At 35.1% G+C, this 19564-nt stretch overlaps 1 protein-coding gene across 1 annotated transcript in view; it reads right to left on the reverse strand.

The window, feature by feature from the left end:
* Window positions 1–19564, reverse strand: part of LOC111047590 (chaoptin) — a 37184-nt gene that overhangs the window by 1665 nt on the left and 15955 nt on the right. The window contains 9 exon segments of the mRNA XM_039434127.1: window positions 890–1003; window positions 1546–1671; window positions 6337–6621; window positions 9947–10141; window positions 11592–11876; window positions 12620–12838; window positions 14134–14244; window positions 15395–15691; window positions 16975–17199. Of these exon segments, the coding sequence (XP_039290061.1) occupies window positions 890–1003; window positions 1546–1671; window positions 6337–6621; window positions 9947–10141; window positions 11592–11876; window positions 12620–12838; window positions 14134–14244; window positions 15395–15691; window positions 16975–17199 (1857 nt within the window).

Below are 19564 nucleotides of genomic sequence, written 5' to 3' on the forward strand. Positions count from 1 at the left end.
ATATATGAGAAAAAACTCTCGACTTGCATCCTTCGGCACTTTCAACATCAACAGGTATATTTACAAAAAACAACATATTTTTCAACTTTGAAACAAAGGCCCGGTCGGTTGCACAAAAGCCTGTTGGATTTTCATCATGATTTCACAACGACATCAAGTTTCACAACGACCAATCAGAGAAGGTCTTTCTTAGAAGGCTTTTCTGATTGGTTCTTGTGACATTTAATCGAGAATAAAAGTTGAAAGACTTTTGAGCAACCGGGTATATTGTGTCTAACATCAACAGAGATACTGTATTATAAAGTGTTTTGTCATGAAAAACAACATAACAAATACAGTCAATTGCAGGGTATTTTTAATCTTTTAGTAATAATGTCTATATTCAAACAAAGACTTGAATAATATCAACTAGTTCAATTATTACGTTTGAGGCATGTGACTGTCGGTTAATTGAGAAGTTATCTTGATATTTCTAGTTTTGTGAAATACCTAGGTAATGGAATAGAAACTGTCGTGAGATTTTTCAAATTAACAGTAGCAATAATGAGCGATTGGATTGTTGATAGCTATTTCAACTGAATTAAATAATTGTACAGAGTTTCTATAATTACAGATTCTCCAGATTATCATCTAGATCAAGACTGAATATTAAATTGATCATAAAATTAATTACATGTCCTTCAGAATATCACTGAACTGAATTGTATATAGAGTTTTCGGTTATTAAATTTTTTACAGAATTTGTATTATGAATCAAGTACTTCAAGGGTCGATACTTTATACTGTATATTATAGTTTTTGTACGTTAGCCTTTTTATCATAAAAACCTACTGAAAGACAGAAAACGTATTCCTAATACATTTAATCATGTATAATACCAATAACAAACCTGTAAAATATTGTTTCCCAATGTTCTGAGCTCCTTCCCAGTGATGGTGATATTCCTGACTTTTGGTGGAAATTCTCCATACATTTCATCTGACAGTGATGTTTTTCCTTCAATCTGAAATAGATCAATACAAAAATTATGTAGGCTAGTAGCCCATAGAAATGCGTAAAGTAGATACATGCATAAATTTGAAGTTTAGAAGGACTAGTGATAATTTGAATGGATACTGGAATAGTATTGATCTCCATTGATACATCCCACTCTATTTGAATTAATTCATGTTTATATTTATATTTGTCTTGTTATTTTTGTTTATCTTCTTACTATTGTATTCTTTTGAAATTGGTGTATACCGTTGGAAATATAATAAATAAATAAATAGAAATTCATGCTGACACTTGAGAATGGGCATAAGTGCTCATCACAGGTCGTGTTTTATAATATTAATGAATAAGTTCATTTATAGGGGACTGAAAAACTACTAGTTTACTCTAAAACTAATTAGTCGTTGTACTGTATAAAACATAAACATAAGTCTTTGCACTAATAAATTCGTACTTGTTGACAACTAAAAGTGTAATTTTCAATCTGGATTTAGACTGAACAATGTATGAAAACCAAAAACAGTGAATGAAATCATTTAAATATAATTTCACCTCAACATGCAAATTCCTAAGGCCATAGCTGTTCTGCAGCACAGTGGGGAGGTTGAAGTCTCTGATGTTGGAGTAGGAGCTGATGTGGAGTGAGTTCAGTACGCGCAGTTTGCTCAGAGCACCCATCTGGTAAAACAAATAACGTCAGTCTGTAAATATACCGTACTTATTTTGCACACATCGCATTCTAATGCCCCATTATTTTAATGAAACTGAGACCTAGAAATAGTATAATATAATAAACTAAAATTCGCGTTATTATAAAATCAGTGGAAGTGATAGAAACGCATTGCTGCCACTTTTTCATCTCCACCTTCTATAATATATAGCTGTGATTCAAGTTATCCCGGTAAATTTGATCTTAGATGAATAATTGTTAATTATTATTATTAAACGAAAATCCAAATTAAATGCTGTAATTCACCCCGAAGACTTCGGGGCTGACTAATAATTTTTGAAAAGTAGCGCTCATCGAAATTCCATCTAGCTGTTTACCCTGTTGTCAATATTTGCAGTAGCAGAAGTCTTCGGGGTGAATTACAGCATTTAATTTGGGTTTTCGTTTAATAATAATAATTAATTCATTGACATTTGAATAGTTGCAATATCTCAGTTAATGGAAATTGCAATTTCCATATGTTAATAATTGTTGATTCCTGCTTATTTTTAATGATCAATTCCATCAAGAAAATGCTTGAATTCAGGGCCACTTTCTTGTATATATAAAATAGAGTTATAGTACCCTTCGAAATTAATAAAATTTTAATCAGATGCTTATAGGTCAGATACTGACTTCTAAATCTCACTATAGCTTTTAATATTTATTACAATCATTTTATTAATTTGAAAGGCTACTATAATATACTATATACTATATAATAATTATACTATAATAATAAACTATAATTATATTTTATAAATACGTAAGAAAATGCTATAGCTTCATGATTTTGATGATTAATTTCCATTATTGAGAAGAAATATCCGGTTAGTTCATCATATTATGCATAGTCTGAAAACAAGTATGCAACAGTGCAGCGTTGAAAGAGGATAGAGCTATCTACTTTACCACATTACAGACAAAGATAGCAAATCAGATGCTGAACTAAAGTCAGATGCTGACTTTCAGATCTTACTAGAGCTTTCAATATTTAATTCACTAATTCATCATAATTATTAATGCTTCATTTTTAATGTGAAACTGAGCATTCACTTAAAGAAGTTACAAGCTCTCAGTATTTATTAGTATTTATTTCACTCATTTATCATTTATTAATACCTCATTTTCGGGTGAAACCAATCTCCTACCACGAAATACCTCAATAAATGTTTATTTCACTCATTTATCATTCTAATGCCTAATTAATTAGGTGAAACTAATCTCCTCACTCTAAAATACTAGATACACAAACTGGGAACAATTCAGACACATACTGGAGGAAAGCATAGATCTCAATGTACAGCTTAGAAGTAAAGATCAGCTTGAAGCAGAAATTGAGAAATTTGTGACCTCCATTCAGCAAGCAGCCTGGGCAAGTACACCAGAAATAAAAAGGAGGACTCAAGGCAACAACTATCCTTCTGAAATAAAAAATCTTCTATTACAGAAGAGAAGAGCAAGAAGAAAATGGCAAAACACTAGGGATCCAAGAGACAAGACTGTGCTGAACAATTTATCCCAGCAGCTCAGAAGAGAAATAAAAAATCTAAAAAATGAAACATTTTCCAAGTATCTCACTGAGCTGACTAATGAAAAGAGTACTGACTACTCCCTATGGAAAGCTACAAAGTGCATTAAAAAGACTTCAAGCCAAAATGCACCCATTAAAAATGTGGATGGTACGTGGGCTAGAGACAATAAACAAAAATCAGCTAGGTTTGCAAATCATCTGGAGACATCTTTAAAACTGATGACAGCTATGATGATGATGAACATCTGCCACATACTGTTCAAGAATCAGCGAGGATCACACAAGTCACTGTAATTGAAGTGGAAAATATGATCAAGAGTAGCATCAAAACCAGGAAGGCACCAGGGTTTGATCTCATAACTGGAGATGTATTGAAACAGCTTCCAAGGAAGGCTCTCTTGAAGCTTACATTCCTCATAAATACATCTTTTAGGCTGAGATATGTCCCAGATTACTGGAAAGTTGCAGAAGTCATCATGATTTTAAAGCCTGGAAAAGCACCACATGATGTTACATCTTACAGGCCAATCTCTCTCTTACCTGTAATCTCAAAACTATTTGAAAAACTGCTCTTGAAAAGATTAAAGCCAATTATAGAGAGTAAGAAGTTGATACCAAAACATCAATTTGGATTTAGAGAGAAACACACCACAATAGAGCAAGTCCACAGAATCACCAATTTAATTGAGATGGCTCTTGAAGAGAAGAAAATTTGTAGTGCAGTATTCCTGGATGTTGCACAAGCATTTGATAAGGTGTGGCATAGAGGCCTATTAGCAAAATTGAGAACTATGCTTCCAGTTGAATACACTGAAATATTGGAGTCATATTTAGTGGGAAGATATTCAGAGTCAAGCAGGAAGACGCCTATTCAGAGCTAAAAGAAATGGAGCAGGAGTACCTCAAGGTAGTGTTCTTGGGCCAATTCTATATCTACTGTTTACTAGCGATCTACCTGAGTTGGAACATGATACAGTTGCAACATTTGCTGATGACACGGCTGTACTAACTCTGGGCGACAACAGTCAGGAATCTATGAGGAAACTTCAAGATGCTGCTGATGAAATCTCCAGTTGGGCTAAACTGTGGAAAATCAAAGTGAATGAGACCAAGTCTGTCCAAGTCAACTTCACAAACAGAAAATGTGAGCAAATTCCCCTAGCCATCAATGGGAAACCTGTTCCATTTGCTAACGAGGCCAAATACCTAGGCATGACTCTGGATGCAAGGTTGCGTTGGAAAGCACATGTGAAGAAGAAGAGAGAAGAACTAGGTATCATATATAGAAAATATACTGGTTGATAGGCCGAAATTCTGCTCTTTCAACTTACAACAAGATCCTCATCTACAAGCAAATCCTGAAACCAATATGGATGTATGGAATCCACTCTGGGGCTGTGCCAGCAAGAGCAACGTCGATGTAATCCAACGATTCCAGAACAAAGTTTTGAGGAACATCGTCGATGCTCCAAGATTCAGCCGAAACGCCGACATTCACAGAGACCTGGGGGTGGAGTTCGTTGCAACAGAGATTGGGCGCTTCGCACGCAAGCATGCAGACAGGATCCAACGGCATGAAAATGAAGAAGTCGCTCAGCTACTTGACAACACACATATGCTGCGCAGATTGAAGCGGACCAAACCCTTCGAGTTGTGTGGTGTTGTGGAGTGAAAATGTCAAAAGCAGAGCAGTGTTGATAGTGTGAATGTGTATATTATAATACATGATAATTTATCTATATATATTACTATTATTATCTATTGTTAATTCCAAGTTAGTTGCTAGAAGTAGTAGTCCTGGTGAGAACTACCTATCTTATTAATATTTAACCCATTATTATATTAGGAAAAAATTGCTCATTAGTCTTTTTAGACTAGATTGCAATGGGATTTGAAAAAAAAAAAGACTCTAAAATACCTCAATAATAATTAATATTACAATTTATTTATTCAATTTAAAAAGCAATTTCATCATATATTAATGCCTCATTTTCAGGTGAAACCAATCCCCTACCTCGAAATATCTCAATGAATATTTATTTCAGTCTTTCATCTTCAGGTGAAGCTAATCCCCTACCTCGAGATACCTCAATAAATATTTATTCAACTCATTTATCATATTAATGCCTCATTTTTTAGATGAAATCAAACCTCTACTGAGTATATTTCTATAATTTCTTTACCTCGAAATATCTCATTAAATATTTATTTCACTCTTTTTCATCATATTAATGCCTCATTTTTAGGTGAAACAAATCCCCTACCTCGAAATACCTCAATAAATATTCACTTCACTCATTTATCATATTAATGCCTCATTTTTCAGATGAGACCAATCCTCTACTGGTGAATCTATAATTTCTTTACCTTGAAATACCTTATTAAATATTTATTTCATTGATGGAAATTACTGAGATACCTCATTTTTTAGATGAAATCAAACCTCTACTGAGTATATTTCTATAATTTCTTTACCTCGAAATATCTCATTAAATATTTATTTCACTCTTCATCATATTAATGCCTCATTTTTAGGTGAAACAAATCCCCTACCTCGAAATACCTCAATAAATATTCACTTCACTCATTTATCATATTAATGCCTCATTTTTCAGATGAGACCAATCCTCTACTGGTGAAACTATAATTTCTCTACCTTGAAATACCTTATTAAATATTTATTTCATTGATGGAAATTACTGAGTTACTGTAATTATTCAAATGCTAATGAATTAACAATTATTATTAAACGAAAATCCAAATTAAATTCTGTAATTCACCCCGAAGACTTCTGCTACTGCAAATATTGACAACAGGGTAAACAGCTAGATGGAAATTCGATGAGCGATACGATTCAAAAATTATTTGTCAGCCCGGGAATCGAGCCCAGTACCTCCTAATTGCCAAAACTAACCATCACCTAACCACGAAACTGACAATCTCTGGATAGCAGCGCTCATTTATTTCATTCTTTTTCATCATATTAATGCCTCATTTTCAGGTGAAACTGATCCCCTCACCTCGAAATACCCCAATAAATATTCATTTCACTCATTTATCATGATAATGCCTCATTTTTCAGATGAAACCAATCCCCCACCTCGAAATATCCCAACGGCAGATGACGAATGTCGAGCTGACTGAGACGTTCCGCGCCACCCAGCAGACTGGTGTTAGTGAGCGCGGTGATGCGGTTGCGCGCGATGTTCAGCGAGCGGAGACGCGGCAATGAGTGCGTCACTAGCGGCACCTGAGTCAACGAATTCCAGCCTAGGTCCAGGTAGCGGAGTGCGCTCATGTTGGAGGCCATTTCAGGCGGAAGAACTGAGATGGTGTTGGCTGATAGCTGCAGGCTGACTAGGCGAGATAGGTGTAGTTCGGGTACCTGGAATACAAGAAACATTCTTTCATAATATTTATCATTAGTATCATAATCATTATTCTATCATATTATTAATGAATTTATTGCCAAATACAAGAAATATTTTTAAAAAATAATCATTAAATTACAATAGTTTTTGGCTTGACTGGAAAAAGAAGCCTAGAGCTCCAGCCACGAGTTCTAAAAATAAGAAATACATTTTTTAATCTAATAACAGAATTACAAATGATACAATTCTGTTGATAGATGAGAATCTATGGATGTTGAGTTGTATCAATAATTAAGTACTTGATAAACAAAATATAGATGCACAGAAAAATAATATAAAAAATTGTCGAGTTTTAATAATTTTTACACAATATTGCCAAAATTAGTGATTCAGCAAACTCAATTCTCAATTTTAAAATAATAGTTTTGTTTTACCCACGATTTTATTAATCTCAATCTAGATTTTGTTATTTTATCCTTAATAAAGTCTTCTGGAATTTTATTTATTAGTTTATTACTCTGATATTCAAATTGGTGTTTCATCATCATCATCAGTGGCGCTACAACCCACTACAGGTCTTGGCCTCCTCCAGTATTCGCCTCCATTCGTCTCTGTCTTCCGCCCTCGCTTTCCAACCTCTGGCTCCAATCACTTGTGCGTCCTTGTCAACACCGTCCATCCAGCGCAGTCTCGGCCTTCCTGGTCTTCGCCTCCCTTCCATCCTGTACAGCATGAGTCTCCTTGGTGGGTATGTCTCATCTGCCCGAATAAGGTGGCCAGCCCATCGCAGTCTACCAATTTTGATCATTTTGACCACATCAGGTTCACGATATACTTGGTAGAGTTCCTCATTCTTCCTCCTCCGCCAGGTCTCATCCACTTTTATTCCACCACAGATGCTTCGCAGTACCCTCCTCTCAAAAACCTTGAGTTGGCTCTCGTCTTTTTTGGACAGTGTCCATGTTTCACTGCCATACATGAGTACTGGCAGGATTAGCGAGCGATATATTTTGAACTTTGTGGCTCTGCTCAGCACTTTGTTTTTTATATACTTGGAGAGACCATAGAAGCATCTGCTGGACAGGAGAATTCTCCTTTCCACCTCCTTTGTTGTTTCATTTTTACCATCGACGAGGGAGCCCAGGTATACAAAATCATCTTTAACCTCAAAGCAGTTATCATTCATCTGAAGCCTCTCCCCGATGTTGTGGTTCGTTGATGTGATCATGACCTTTGTTTTGTTTTCATTTATGTGAAGGCCCATTTGCAATGCTGCATTTTTAATATTTTTAAAGGCCTCCTTCATATCATTCACCGATCTTCCAATGATATCAATGTCGTCTGCGTACGCGAGAATTTGGGTTGATTTATAAAAAATATTCCCTTCAGTGTTGACTTTTGACTCACGAATGACTTTTTCTAAAGCTATATTAATAACAAACATGAAAGAGCATCTCCTTGTCTCAGCCCTGCCTCCATCTCAAAAGGCTCCGACAGATGGTTTTGTATCTTCACCCGGCATACAACTTTAGACAAGGATGCTTTTGTAAGGTTGATGAGCTTCCTTGGGAATTGAAATTCCTCCATGGCTTCGAATAGCCTTACTCTCAGGATACTGTCATAGGCCGCGGTGAAATCCAAGAAGAGGTGGAGGTTCCTATTTTATATTCATGAGCCTTCTCTAGAATCTGTCGCAGCGAGAATATTTGATCTATTGTAGAGCATCCGGAGCGGAATCCTGTCTGATACTTCCCTACACACCTTTCTGCTAACGGTTTGAGCCTAGCAAACAGAATGTTTGAAAATACTTTGTACCCAGTGTTGAGAAGGGTTATGCCCCTATAATTCTTACACTCCATTTGATCCCCTTTTTTATGTATCGGGCAGATAAGTCCTACTGTCCAGTCCTCAGGCATCCGCTCTGTCACCCACACCTTATGGATCACTTTTTGCAGTTGTTCAGCAAGGTGATCTCCAGCATCTTTCAGAAGTTCTGCTGGGATTCCACCTTCTCCTGGTGCCTTGTTTCTATTCAACTTCTCCACTGCCAATTGGACCTCCCGCACCGATGGAGGGGGTTGTTCTGCCAGGTCGGTGTTGATAGTTACCTCTTCATCCGGCCTTTCCAGTGGAATTGCAGGATGGTACAGCTCTTCAAAGTGCTCCTTCCATCTTCGCAAAACTTTCCCCGGCTCACTCAGCAGTTCACCATCCTTTGCTCTGCACAAAGTTGTTCTTGGCATGAAACCCTTTCTTCCTATATTAACTTTGTTGTAAAACTTTCTTGTTTCATTCCTATCTCTTGCAGCTTCTAGGATCTCCAGCTCTTTCTTCTCCCATTCAAATTGGTGTTTACTAAATTTTAATGAAGTAAAATTAATATTGAAAGCATTTACTATATTTGGCCTTATAATATAAGGGATTGTGCGACGGGTAAATTGGTGTGTATTTTTATTAATAAATAATTTTTATAATATTATCATCATTATTATTGTAGTCTGTTTCTTTGTTCTTGAGTTGATTGTAAATGATAAGTAAATAAATAATTATGATAAGTATCATGATTATTATTAATATCATTTATGTATGTTATAAACATTCAATAATTTATTATCAACTTGTAGAAAAGTAGCCTACGGTAGAAAGAATCAGGTGTAAAATTGGATTCATAACCTTTAGAAACATCATGGTGTTTTTCAAGTATAATAAATTGGGATAGTTCTCACTATTATAAGAATTTGTATATGTTATTGATTTGAATATTCACAACGTTGCTATACCCTGTGTATATATGATATTCTATAATCTGTTGTATTATTCTATTGAAATATTAAATTCAATTTAAAAAAATTAATTCAATTCAAAAACATAATTTCTCATGCTTCTCATACTGTAAGTCGGTTCTTTTTCGTGAAGCTGTCACGATGGTAGTCTTTCATACTGTGCCGTTCTCACATTCTCACCCGGCCAAAACAGTAATAATAGACAGTCGTCGATAGTAATAGGCTTGAGCAGGACTTCCAATATACCGGACCTGCGCCTACAAAAAAAATGGCCTCCTTATGTGGTGGCCTGTATTGATATTTTAAACGGGAACTAGACAAACTGAGATTTCGACGAACTGAGACGCTCTCTAATAGCTGATTAGTGATTTTTTTCTCAGTAGGAATTCCTATAAGACCACCATATACGGCGGCCATATTTTTCTAGGCTCAGATCCGGTAGTTTATAGGAGGTCCTGGCTTAAGTTAACAAGAAATCGGCTTAAAACTGGGAACATGAACGATCTATGCCATGGGATATTTACTAATGCTATCTTTCCTCTATGGTTCTACTTACAGTTGACAAGGACGTGTTGCTGAGTCCGAGGTGAGTGAGCGAGTGCTCGAGTCCCTTGAACGAACGTCCTCGAGGCTCGAGGACCATATCGATGTTGTGTGAGAGCTCGAGCGAGGCAAGACGAGGCATCGACGAGAATGTCGCATCCTCGAGTTTCACCAGGCGGTTGTAAGACAGGTCCAGGCGGGTCAGCGACTGAAACAACATTCATCCATGTGAGTCAAATTTAAAAAGTCTTCATAATTCAACAATTCTATTATGAGATCTTTGCTCGCAATGAGCTTCAGTGAGCTGTAAGTGAGCTTCAGTGAGTTATAAGTGATCTTTAGTGAGCTGTAAGTGAGCTTCAGTGAGTTATAAATGATCTTTAGTGAGCTTCAGTGAGTTATAAGTGATCTTTAGTGAGCTGTATGTGAGCTTCAGTGAGTTATAAGTGATCTTTAGTGAGCTGTAAGTGAGCTTCAGTGAGTTATAAGTGATCTTTAGTGAGCTGTAAGTGAGCTTCAGTGAGTTATAAGTGATCTTTAGTGAGCTGTAAGTGAGCTTCAGTGAGTTATAAGTGATCTTTAGTGAGCTGTAAGTGAGCTTCAGTGAGCTATAAGTGATCTTTAGTGAGCTTCAGTGAGTTATAAGTGATCTTTAGTGAGCTGTAAGTGAGCTTCAGTGAGCTATAAGTGATCTTAGTGAGCTGTAAGTGAGCTTCAGTGATTATAAGTGATCTTTAGTGAGCTTCAGTGAGCTGTAAGTGAGCTCAGTGAGTTATAAGTGATCTTTAGTGAGCTGTAAGTGAGCTTCAGTGATTATAAGTGATCTTTAGTGAGCTGTAGTGAGCTTCAGTGAGTTATAAGTAATCTTTAGTGAGCTGTAAGTGAGCTTCATGAGTTATAAGTGATCTTTAGTGAGCTGTAAGTGAGCTTCAGTGAGTTATAAGTGATCTTTAGTGAGCTGTAAGTGAGCTACAGTGAGTTATAAGTGATCTTTAGTGAGCTTCAGTGAGTTATAAGTGATCTTTAGTGAGCTGTAGTGAGCTTCAGTGAGTTATAAGTGATCTTTAGTGAGCTGTAAGTGAGCTTCAGTGAGTTATAAGTGATCTTTAGTGAGCTTCAGTGAGCTATAAGTGATCTTTAGTGAGCTGTAAGTGAGCTTCAGTGAGTTATGAGTGATCTTTAGTGAGCTGTAAGTGAGCTTCAGTGAGATTCAGTGATTAAGGTGAAATAAAAACGATATTGTGAGTTCCACATAATTTATTTAAGACAAACTTAAGTTTCAATGCACTAAGGCATCATCTTAACCAAAAAAGACCACTGAAGATGATGACTTGAAGTGCATTGAAACTTGAGTTTATGAAATGAACGTACTCTCATTTGAAAAGTATTTTAACATTATTTATTGAAATGAAGAAAATCATATTCATACGTTACAAGAAACAGAACTTGACTTGCCATTGCTAAAGCGCTATGATCAGTATGATACTTTGGCCATCTCACGACAAATCCCCGGTCAATGGACTGTGGCGAAAACCAAACTAAATTAAAACAACCATAGAGAAAACATATCAGAACTCAAGCTACTTTTCTCTTTGACTAAACTAAATTAAACTAAACATTAATCAGATATTGAATTGATTATTTTTGAATAAACTCACCCTGAACCTGGAGAATGACTCGGTAGAATGCAGTGACGAGATGGCGTTATGCGAGAGGTCGAGCTCACACAGCGTGGCGGCGGCCGAGAGACCGAACGTGGCGACAGGGAGACGTGAAAGCTGGTTGCGGGAGGCCGAGAACTTCTCCAGACCCTGCTCGTTGAACAGGGAGTCGGGCAGCGAGCGAAGTCGGTTGCCACTCACGTCAACCACGCGGAGGTTGGACAAATCGCGGAACAACTCCGAAGGAATGTCGCTCAGATGGTTGTTGTTCATGTACAGGACCTGGTGCAAGAAGAGCAAAGGGGTTAATAATTCTCTCAAGTTTTTTTTTGGTCCTTGAAAAGTATTTCTTTGATATCTTAAGATTTCCTATTTTAATGATAATAATGTGAAATATTTCTTCTATGTTTGGTTTTGAAGCATCTAGATTTAAAAATCTACTTTGTGAAAATGATTAAGGACTGAAAATTTTGTGAAGTGAACAACTTCAAGACTTACTGTAACCTATTTCGAACTATGTGTAACTTTATCTAACTTGATCTGGGAGAGGAATAGCACAAGGTTACATTACTGTCTCTCTCCCTATTATTTTGATGATGTACTACTTATTGTATGAATCAAAACAGCAAAAAAAAAACGCTGGAAAAACGCTAATTTTGGGCGTATTTTTGACGTTATTGCAAATTCCTTCTAACACAACATTATTACACCCTAGCTGAGCTTCTGTACTAAATTTGAACATTTTCTATTCATTTGTTCTCGATAAAGCTGAGAAAACGCCAAAAAATGCTGAAAAACGCAGATTTTGGGCGTATTTTTGGATTTTTTTTCAAATCCGTTCTTAGTGCGTCTCTAAAGGACCAACTGCACATACCTACCAAATTTGAACGTTTTTGGTCCGGTAGATTTTTAGTTCTGCGAGTGAGTGAGTGAGTCAATCAGTGAGTACATTAATGAGTGCCATTTCGCTTTTATATATTATATAGATAGGCTACTTCACCTGAACCAAATAGTTGTGACTTTACCTGTAACTTCTTCGAGTTCCTGAAGGAGTCGAAGTCAACTTCATAGAGTTCGTTGGAGGAGAGATCAAGCCACTGCAGATGGGGCAGATTTCCGTATGAGTCGCGAGTCACGTTGAAGAGCGAGTTGTAAGCCATATGCAGATGTGTCAAGCTTGCCTCAACTGGTCTGAAGTAGCCGCGGCCCACTCTAGTGATATTGTTGTGGGACATGTCCAGCACCTGAAAAATGACCGTTAAAAGAATTGACAAATTATAAAGAGATAATAAGGAGAAGAAAACGAAGTAAGATATAAGAATGAATAAATTTTATCTTCAGGGCAAGATACAGTATTTATCTCGCGCCACTCCCGTGTTTCGGATGAACACGTTAAGCGGTCCCGGCTGCCTAAAAAGAAGTCGTTAGGTCATGTCAGAGGCCCTGAAATTGATCAGTTGTGACCTGAAAACTCTGACACCAGACCTGAGCCAGCCAGGTTACTCGATATTATTATTATTATTATTATCTTTACAATAGAAAAATTACTGAGATAGCAATGCATAATTTTGTCTACTTGTCCTTCCAATAATTCTTCAAAGAAATTTGTATATTTGAAACAATTCTCATTGAAATAATTGACAAATTAGTAAGATATGATTAAGAGAAGAGAACGAAGTAAGATATGAATAAATAAATTTGAACTTCACAATACAATTACTGAAATTGCAATGAATAATACTAATTCTTAAAAAGAATTTGTATATTTCAATACTATTTTCATAAAAATAATTCAGGAATAGTAAGAGATGATAATGAAATAAGATATAAGAATGAATAAATTTGAACTTCACAATACAATTACTGAAATTGAAATGAATAGTATGTGACTAATTCTTCAAAAGAATTTGTATTTTTAAAAACTATTTTCACCAACATAACTCAGGAATTAGTAAGAGATGATAAGGAGAAGATAATGAAATAAGATATAAGAATGAATAAATTCGATCTCCACTATACAATTACTGAGCTTGCAATGAATTTAAAATTGTGACACTCATTCTTCCACAAATTCTTCAAATTAATTTGTATTATTCAAAACTATTTTCAATAAAATGATAAATTGACAAATCAGTAAGAGAAGAAAACGAAAAAAGATATGAGAATGAATTTGATCTTCACAATCGCTTACTGAGCTTACAATTAATAATAATGTGATTTTGACTCTTAGTGCCGGTTTCACAAAAGCCGGTTAATTTTCAACCGTGATTAATTCCACGAGAACCATTCAGAGAAGCCGTCTTTCCTTCTCTGATTGGTTCTCGTGGAATTAACCACGCTTAGAATAACAGGATGATTGTAGTCAACATAACCTGGTTATTTTATTATGGGTTTCCTTCTTGTAATTTGTGAACCCTTTTTAACAAGACTTTACCATCTTTCAACGGTATTGTCAAGGAAAATCTTCAGCTTATTCATGTATTTTTATTTTTTTTTTGAAAATATTCTTGTCCAATGAATGAGTAGACTTCAATGCTACCTTGATATTGGAGTGCATGACCATTTCTCTGCCGGTGAGACTGTTGTTCATCTCAAGCATGATCAAATGATTGAAGCTGATGTTCAGCTTGAATGTAGCCAACGTTCCAACCTGTAAATACAAACAAAAATATTCTATAACATTATGATGGCTAAGATTATAACTGACGTAGATAATTTACCAGATAGTTGCAGAAATTATATCAAGCGTTTATTCATTTTTCCATAGACAATAGATACAATGCAGGTAAAAACAACAGGCATTCACCCAAAACTGCTTTAAACCTTAATTTGGAACACACAGTCTATAGGTTATGTAAATGATAACTTAATTCACACACTATTTTGAGTCCAAAAAATGTATGTACTACAATAATTTTGAAATTATCAGATTAATTAATTTCAAAATACAAATCCAAACAAAAATCTTCCTTAACAATCTTCTTAAAAAATATTATTTAATTAACAATGGTGAGACGTATATTGTAGGTAATATAGGTATTCATATAGAAGATGAGAAAAAGGTTTTCTGATAGAAATATAAATAAAGCCCTTGTTGCACGTGAGTCTATTGAATTTTGATGTGGTTAGACGCTGACATCATCACATTACTGTCCGATTCATTCATTGGTTTCATGGCATTGCTTACTTAAATGACGTCACCTAACAAAGGTTTAATAATTCAAGAGACGTGCAGTGGGAATAAGTCATTAATAATAATTCTGGAATTTCAATTTATATTTTCCAGACAACTAATTCAGTATTTGAAAAGTATTTCAATAGTCTTTCATGAGCTGGATAGAAATAAACATTGTACGTATTACATTTTATAACAATAAGGGTGTGATCATATTGTTTGAATGCGTATATATGTGCAAGTGCACATCGAATCTTGCATGAGCCAAAAAATAAAATTTGAAAAGTACCATTGTTGTTACTTGTGTGTAGCTGCTCACACTGAACGCAACCAGCAAGTGCAAGCATTCAGTATGAGTGATCCTATTCCTCTTACCAGATTTTGATTATCATCTCCGCGCTTGGACTTGCATGACCAAGCGTGCACTTGAACATACACGCATCCAATGTGATCATACCCTAACTCTTTCATGATTCATTGTCGTCACCATAACAATAACAAATACAAAAAACAGGGCTGAATGAAGAAGGAATTGACCAGCTCTAACAAACCTGATCGAGGGAAGCAACATCGAGAGTGTTGGGGTGGTTAAATTAACAAGGAAATGATCAATATATCAACGAACCTGATCGAGGGAAGCAAAGTCGAACGTGTTGAGATGATTATAGGCGAGATCAAGCTCCTCGATTTCGGGCAGATTCTGGAAGCCCTCGTTGGAGATGTAGTTGATCTTGTTTCCCCTGAGCGTGAGTACCCGCAGATTGTCCAAGTTGACGAAAGCGCGCCGCTCGATGCGGGAGATGACGTTATCGTCGAGTCTCAACTGACGTAGCGATGCCAGGTCGACGAATGTGTGGGTGTTCACGGTCGACAGCTTGTTGAACGACAGGTACAGGTCTTCTAGGCTCGAGTGGATGTCACCCTGCGAAAGAAAGTTCAAATAAAAACAGGTCTTATAGGTTAAATAGATGGGTAGTTATAAATAATAATTATCTACATGATAAGTTGAATAACTTTAGTTCAATTTTGTTCAGGACTACTAGGCTTCAGTGGATATGTTACCCTGTAAAAGAAAAGCCATCATGTTGTGAATTCAAGGTGGTTCGGATCTCACCAAAAAATGTTCTTCGATACCACCCGTATATGTGTATTATTATAATTTATTTTACAAAAATTAATGATTAAAATCATAATGAAATATACTAGAGACTTTCCAAGTGCCTCGTTGTTTGAAAATTCAAATTTGTCAACTATTTATTGTGTAACTATTTATTACTGTCAATTGTTTATTCTAAAGGCTTTAAAGATATATGTGTTTCAATTGAAGAACTTTCAAAATTCCAAAGAGGTTCTGTGCTAACCAGAAAGGTCATCCAGAACCTCATTATTGAAAGAGTCGACAGTAGTCTTTCCCGAAAAAGTATATCGTATTTAAGAAATAAGAAAATGGCAATTGAAAAAAAATCAAGTCAAAGTCTTACATAATTGGATAAAGGAGCATTTTTTTATTCAGTTCAATAAATTATTTAGTTTAATTCAGTTTCGATTATAATTGTAGGTACCTACTAAATTTCTAAATTATAGGTTTAGTAATATTTCCTTTTAATTGTCTTTTCGTAGATCTTATGTGTGTATAAAATTAATTAGTGTATAATAAAGTGTGTACAAGTGAGTAATATTAAGTTATGTCAAGACTCCACGTCGGCGAACAAGTTTTCTTTTGACGACGTGTAGCACAATATGTTACACTAAACAAAACAATTATGTTACTATCGTATTTCATAAAACTTTGAAGTGAAAAAAAACACTCACATTCTTTGATGTGGCGACGTCCGTTTCGTGCTGGTATTGCACATTTTTAAGCCAAACAGAAACTATTTATTATTTAAGGTTATGAGGGTGAAATTTGCTCAGAGTGGGGGTGGAGGGGAGTTTTGGCGGTTAAGTGAGTGTTTTTTCACTAAAAAGTTTTTTGAAATACGATAGTAATAATAATAGTGGAAACAAGATGGATAACCAACAACGGACAATTATATTGAAATATAAAAAAATATTATTTGTATCATGTATTTTTTGTGCAATGAGTGATTTGATTTGATATTGTTCTTTGCGAGCGTTCATGTCCCATAACTGAATTTAATTTTAAACCAAATTTATGTACAATATAAATATAGGCTACTTATTATACTCAATGAGACAAGATACCTGGAAAGTGCCCTTGATAACAGCATCGATACGGTTGTCCTGCAGTTTGAGTGTTTTGAGCCTGCGCAGGAAGTGGAAGGATGTCTCTGGCATGGTCTGCAAGTAGTTGTGGCTCAGGTCGAGAGATTGCAGAGTGCTGAGAGGCTTCAATGCGTCACTGGGAACCACTTTCAAAGAGTTGGAGAGAGCATGCGACATGCGTAGAGACGTCAGAGAGTGTCCAATCTGCAAAACATGTTACAATTAAAATAACAATAATATATTATTTTATATAATTATTATAAGGAAATTCTCAAGTACAATTGGAAATGACATTCATAGGCTTAATTTCGGAATGAGACTATTTTTCAAAAATCGTATTTCTCATTAATTTTATAAGCGTATAATGATTATGTATATTAGTAGATTATATGTGTATTAAAATACCAATATAAACAGGAAACATGATACAGTTTTGGGCAATAGCCTGTTTTTTCTTTTCCGACTACTGTATTGTTTACTCTATCCAATAAATAAATAAATAATAAAAACACATAGAAACTTACATTATACATGCATTTTTGATAGCTGTACTATATCTTTTTCAACTGTTGAGTGAAGAGTCAATAAAGTTGAAAAAGATAGCATAGCTATCGAAAATTCCTGTATAATGTTATTTAATAATAATATTCATATGACTTTTATAGGTGGGGAGTTCCTGACGGAAGTTCCACCTCCCCTGAATATCATTCAAGCCGTCAATGACCGACACTCAACGTGCCCATCCTTTTTATACAATGTAAGTTTTTAAGTTTTTTCAATCTTTCTGTGTCTTGTTTTCTGTTTAGGTCTATATTAGTATTTAGAAACTGTAAATTGTCTATCATATCAGCCGATTAATACTTAAAATAGTACAGTGGGCCATGTCACATATATGTAGATATATACATCTCAATATAAAAAAATACAGGTTACAAAACACTTTTAAAAATTAATCAATATAACATAACTATTCTAGTGATTATACAGGGTGATTCATAATTATGGTAAAATAATTTAATACGTGATAGTAGAGGTAAAAATAAGAAAAAAAGTTCACATAAACATATATCCATAAACGCTTCATTAGCGAGCTACACAGAGTGAAAGATTTCGCCCGGAATTCAGTTCCTCTGGTGAAATACACCGATGCTGAATTGTTTGGCGACTAGTTTTTGAAAAACTTATGCTGTATTCATATGAAAAAATATCTGAAAAATCGAATAAAACTAGTCTGGGAGCTGTAGTGTGAGTAGTTTTTGAGAAAAAAGTTGAAATATGCAAAAAATCTAAGTAGAAAAACACAGACTTCTTCGTTTGATGCCCAATAACTTTCTTTAATGACCAGTAAACAAATAATTCCTTGCAATAAAAATTGTAGAGAATTTAATTCTGAAAAGAATGATGTAAGCTGTGTAAACTAAACTTAAATAAAAGTTGGATAAAATGTATTCTTATGTAGTACATTACACCACAAAAATTTGCTGTTTTATGAGGAGAGAACTAATAACTTATAGGTTGTAGCTGATTGCAAATAAAACATGGATTTTAATAACAGCTGTTCCAAAACAGCTGATTTATTAGGTTTTAAATAAGAAAATATTTAAAAGAAATTATCAGCTGAAAATTATTTTCAGAAATATTTTAGCTCACTGTTGAACAAAAAAAAAAAAAAAAAAAAACAAACTGTAAGTTAGGCCTACTGTAACCGTGCTGTGTTTTTTGTTTAATCTATTAACCAGTTATTTGTAACCATTCCACTTTGCTTTCGTGTTAAGTGTTAACTTTTTAAAAAATGGCATGTAATCTTAGACATTATTCATACTCCGAATTAGCTGACATGCATTTAATGTATGGAATGGGACACTACTGTAATAGTACTGAAGCAAGACGTTTGTATCAAGAGAACTTTCCTAACCGAGTATGTCCAAGTTCAAGGTTTTTTGCCACTATTCATCAACGTCTGTCTGAAACAGATTCTTTGATATCCAAAGAGCACATTTATGCAGGCAGACCCCGATCTACTAAGACTGTTGAGTTAGAAGAACAAGTTCTTAATGAAATTTATGAACATCCAGAGAAGAGCACAAGAGAATTGTCAGTGCAGTTAAATGTCAATAAATCTATCATTTGGAGAATACTAAAATAGCAACAATTACATCCATACCACCTCCAGAAAGTTCATACTCTATTGCCACGAGACTGTATTCCCTGTGCTGGTATTTGCCGATGGTTTTTAGTAAAACTTGTTTACCCAAACTTTTTAACAACCGTTTTATTTACCGACGAGGCACACTTTACAAGAACTTAACCAACATATTTGGGCAGCTAAGAATCCTCATGCCATCAATCCTAATCTTCCACAACATCAGTTTTCAGTAAACATTTGGGCAGGAATCATAGGAGATCATCTACTTCTGTTCGAGCTTCCTCCCAGGCTTAATGGCATAATCTACTAGTCTTTTGGTATAAGTTTAATGTCATTTAGATATGCTACTTTCATATGAAAAAATAACTTTTCATAAAAAACCGAATATTTTATTTGCAATCAGCTACAACTTATGAGTTATTA

The sequence above is a fragment of the Nilaparvata lugens genome, chromosome 8 (assembly GCF_014356525.2).
Source record: "Nilaparvata lugens isolate BPH chromosome 8, ASM1435652v1, whole genome shotgun sequence".
Lineage (NCBI taxonomy): Eukaryota > Metazoa > Arthropoda > Insecta > Hemiptera > Delphacidae > Nilaparvata > Nilaparvata lugens.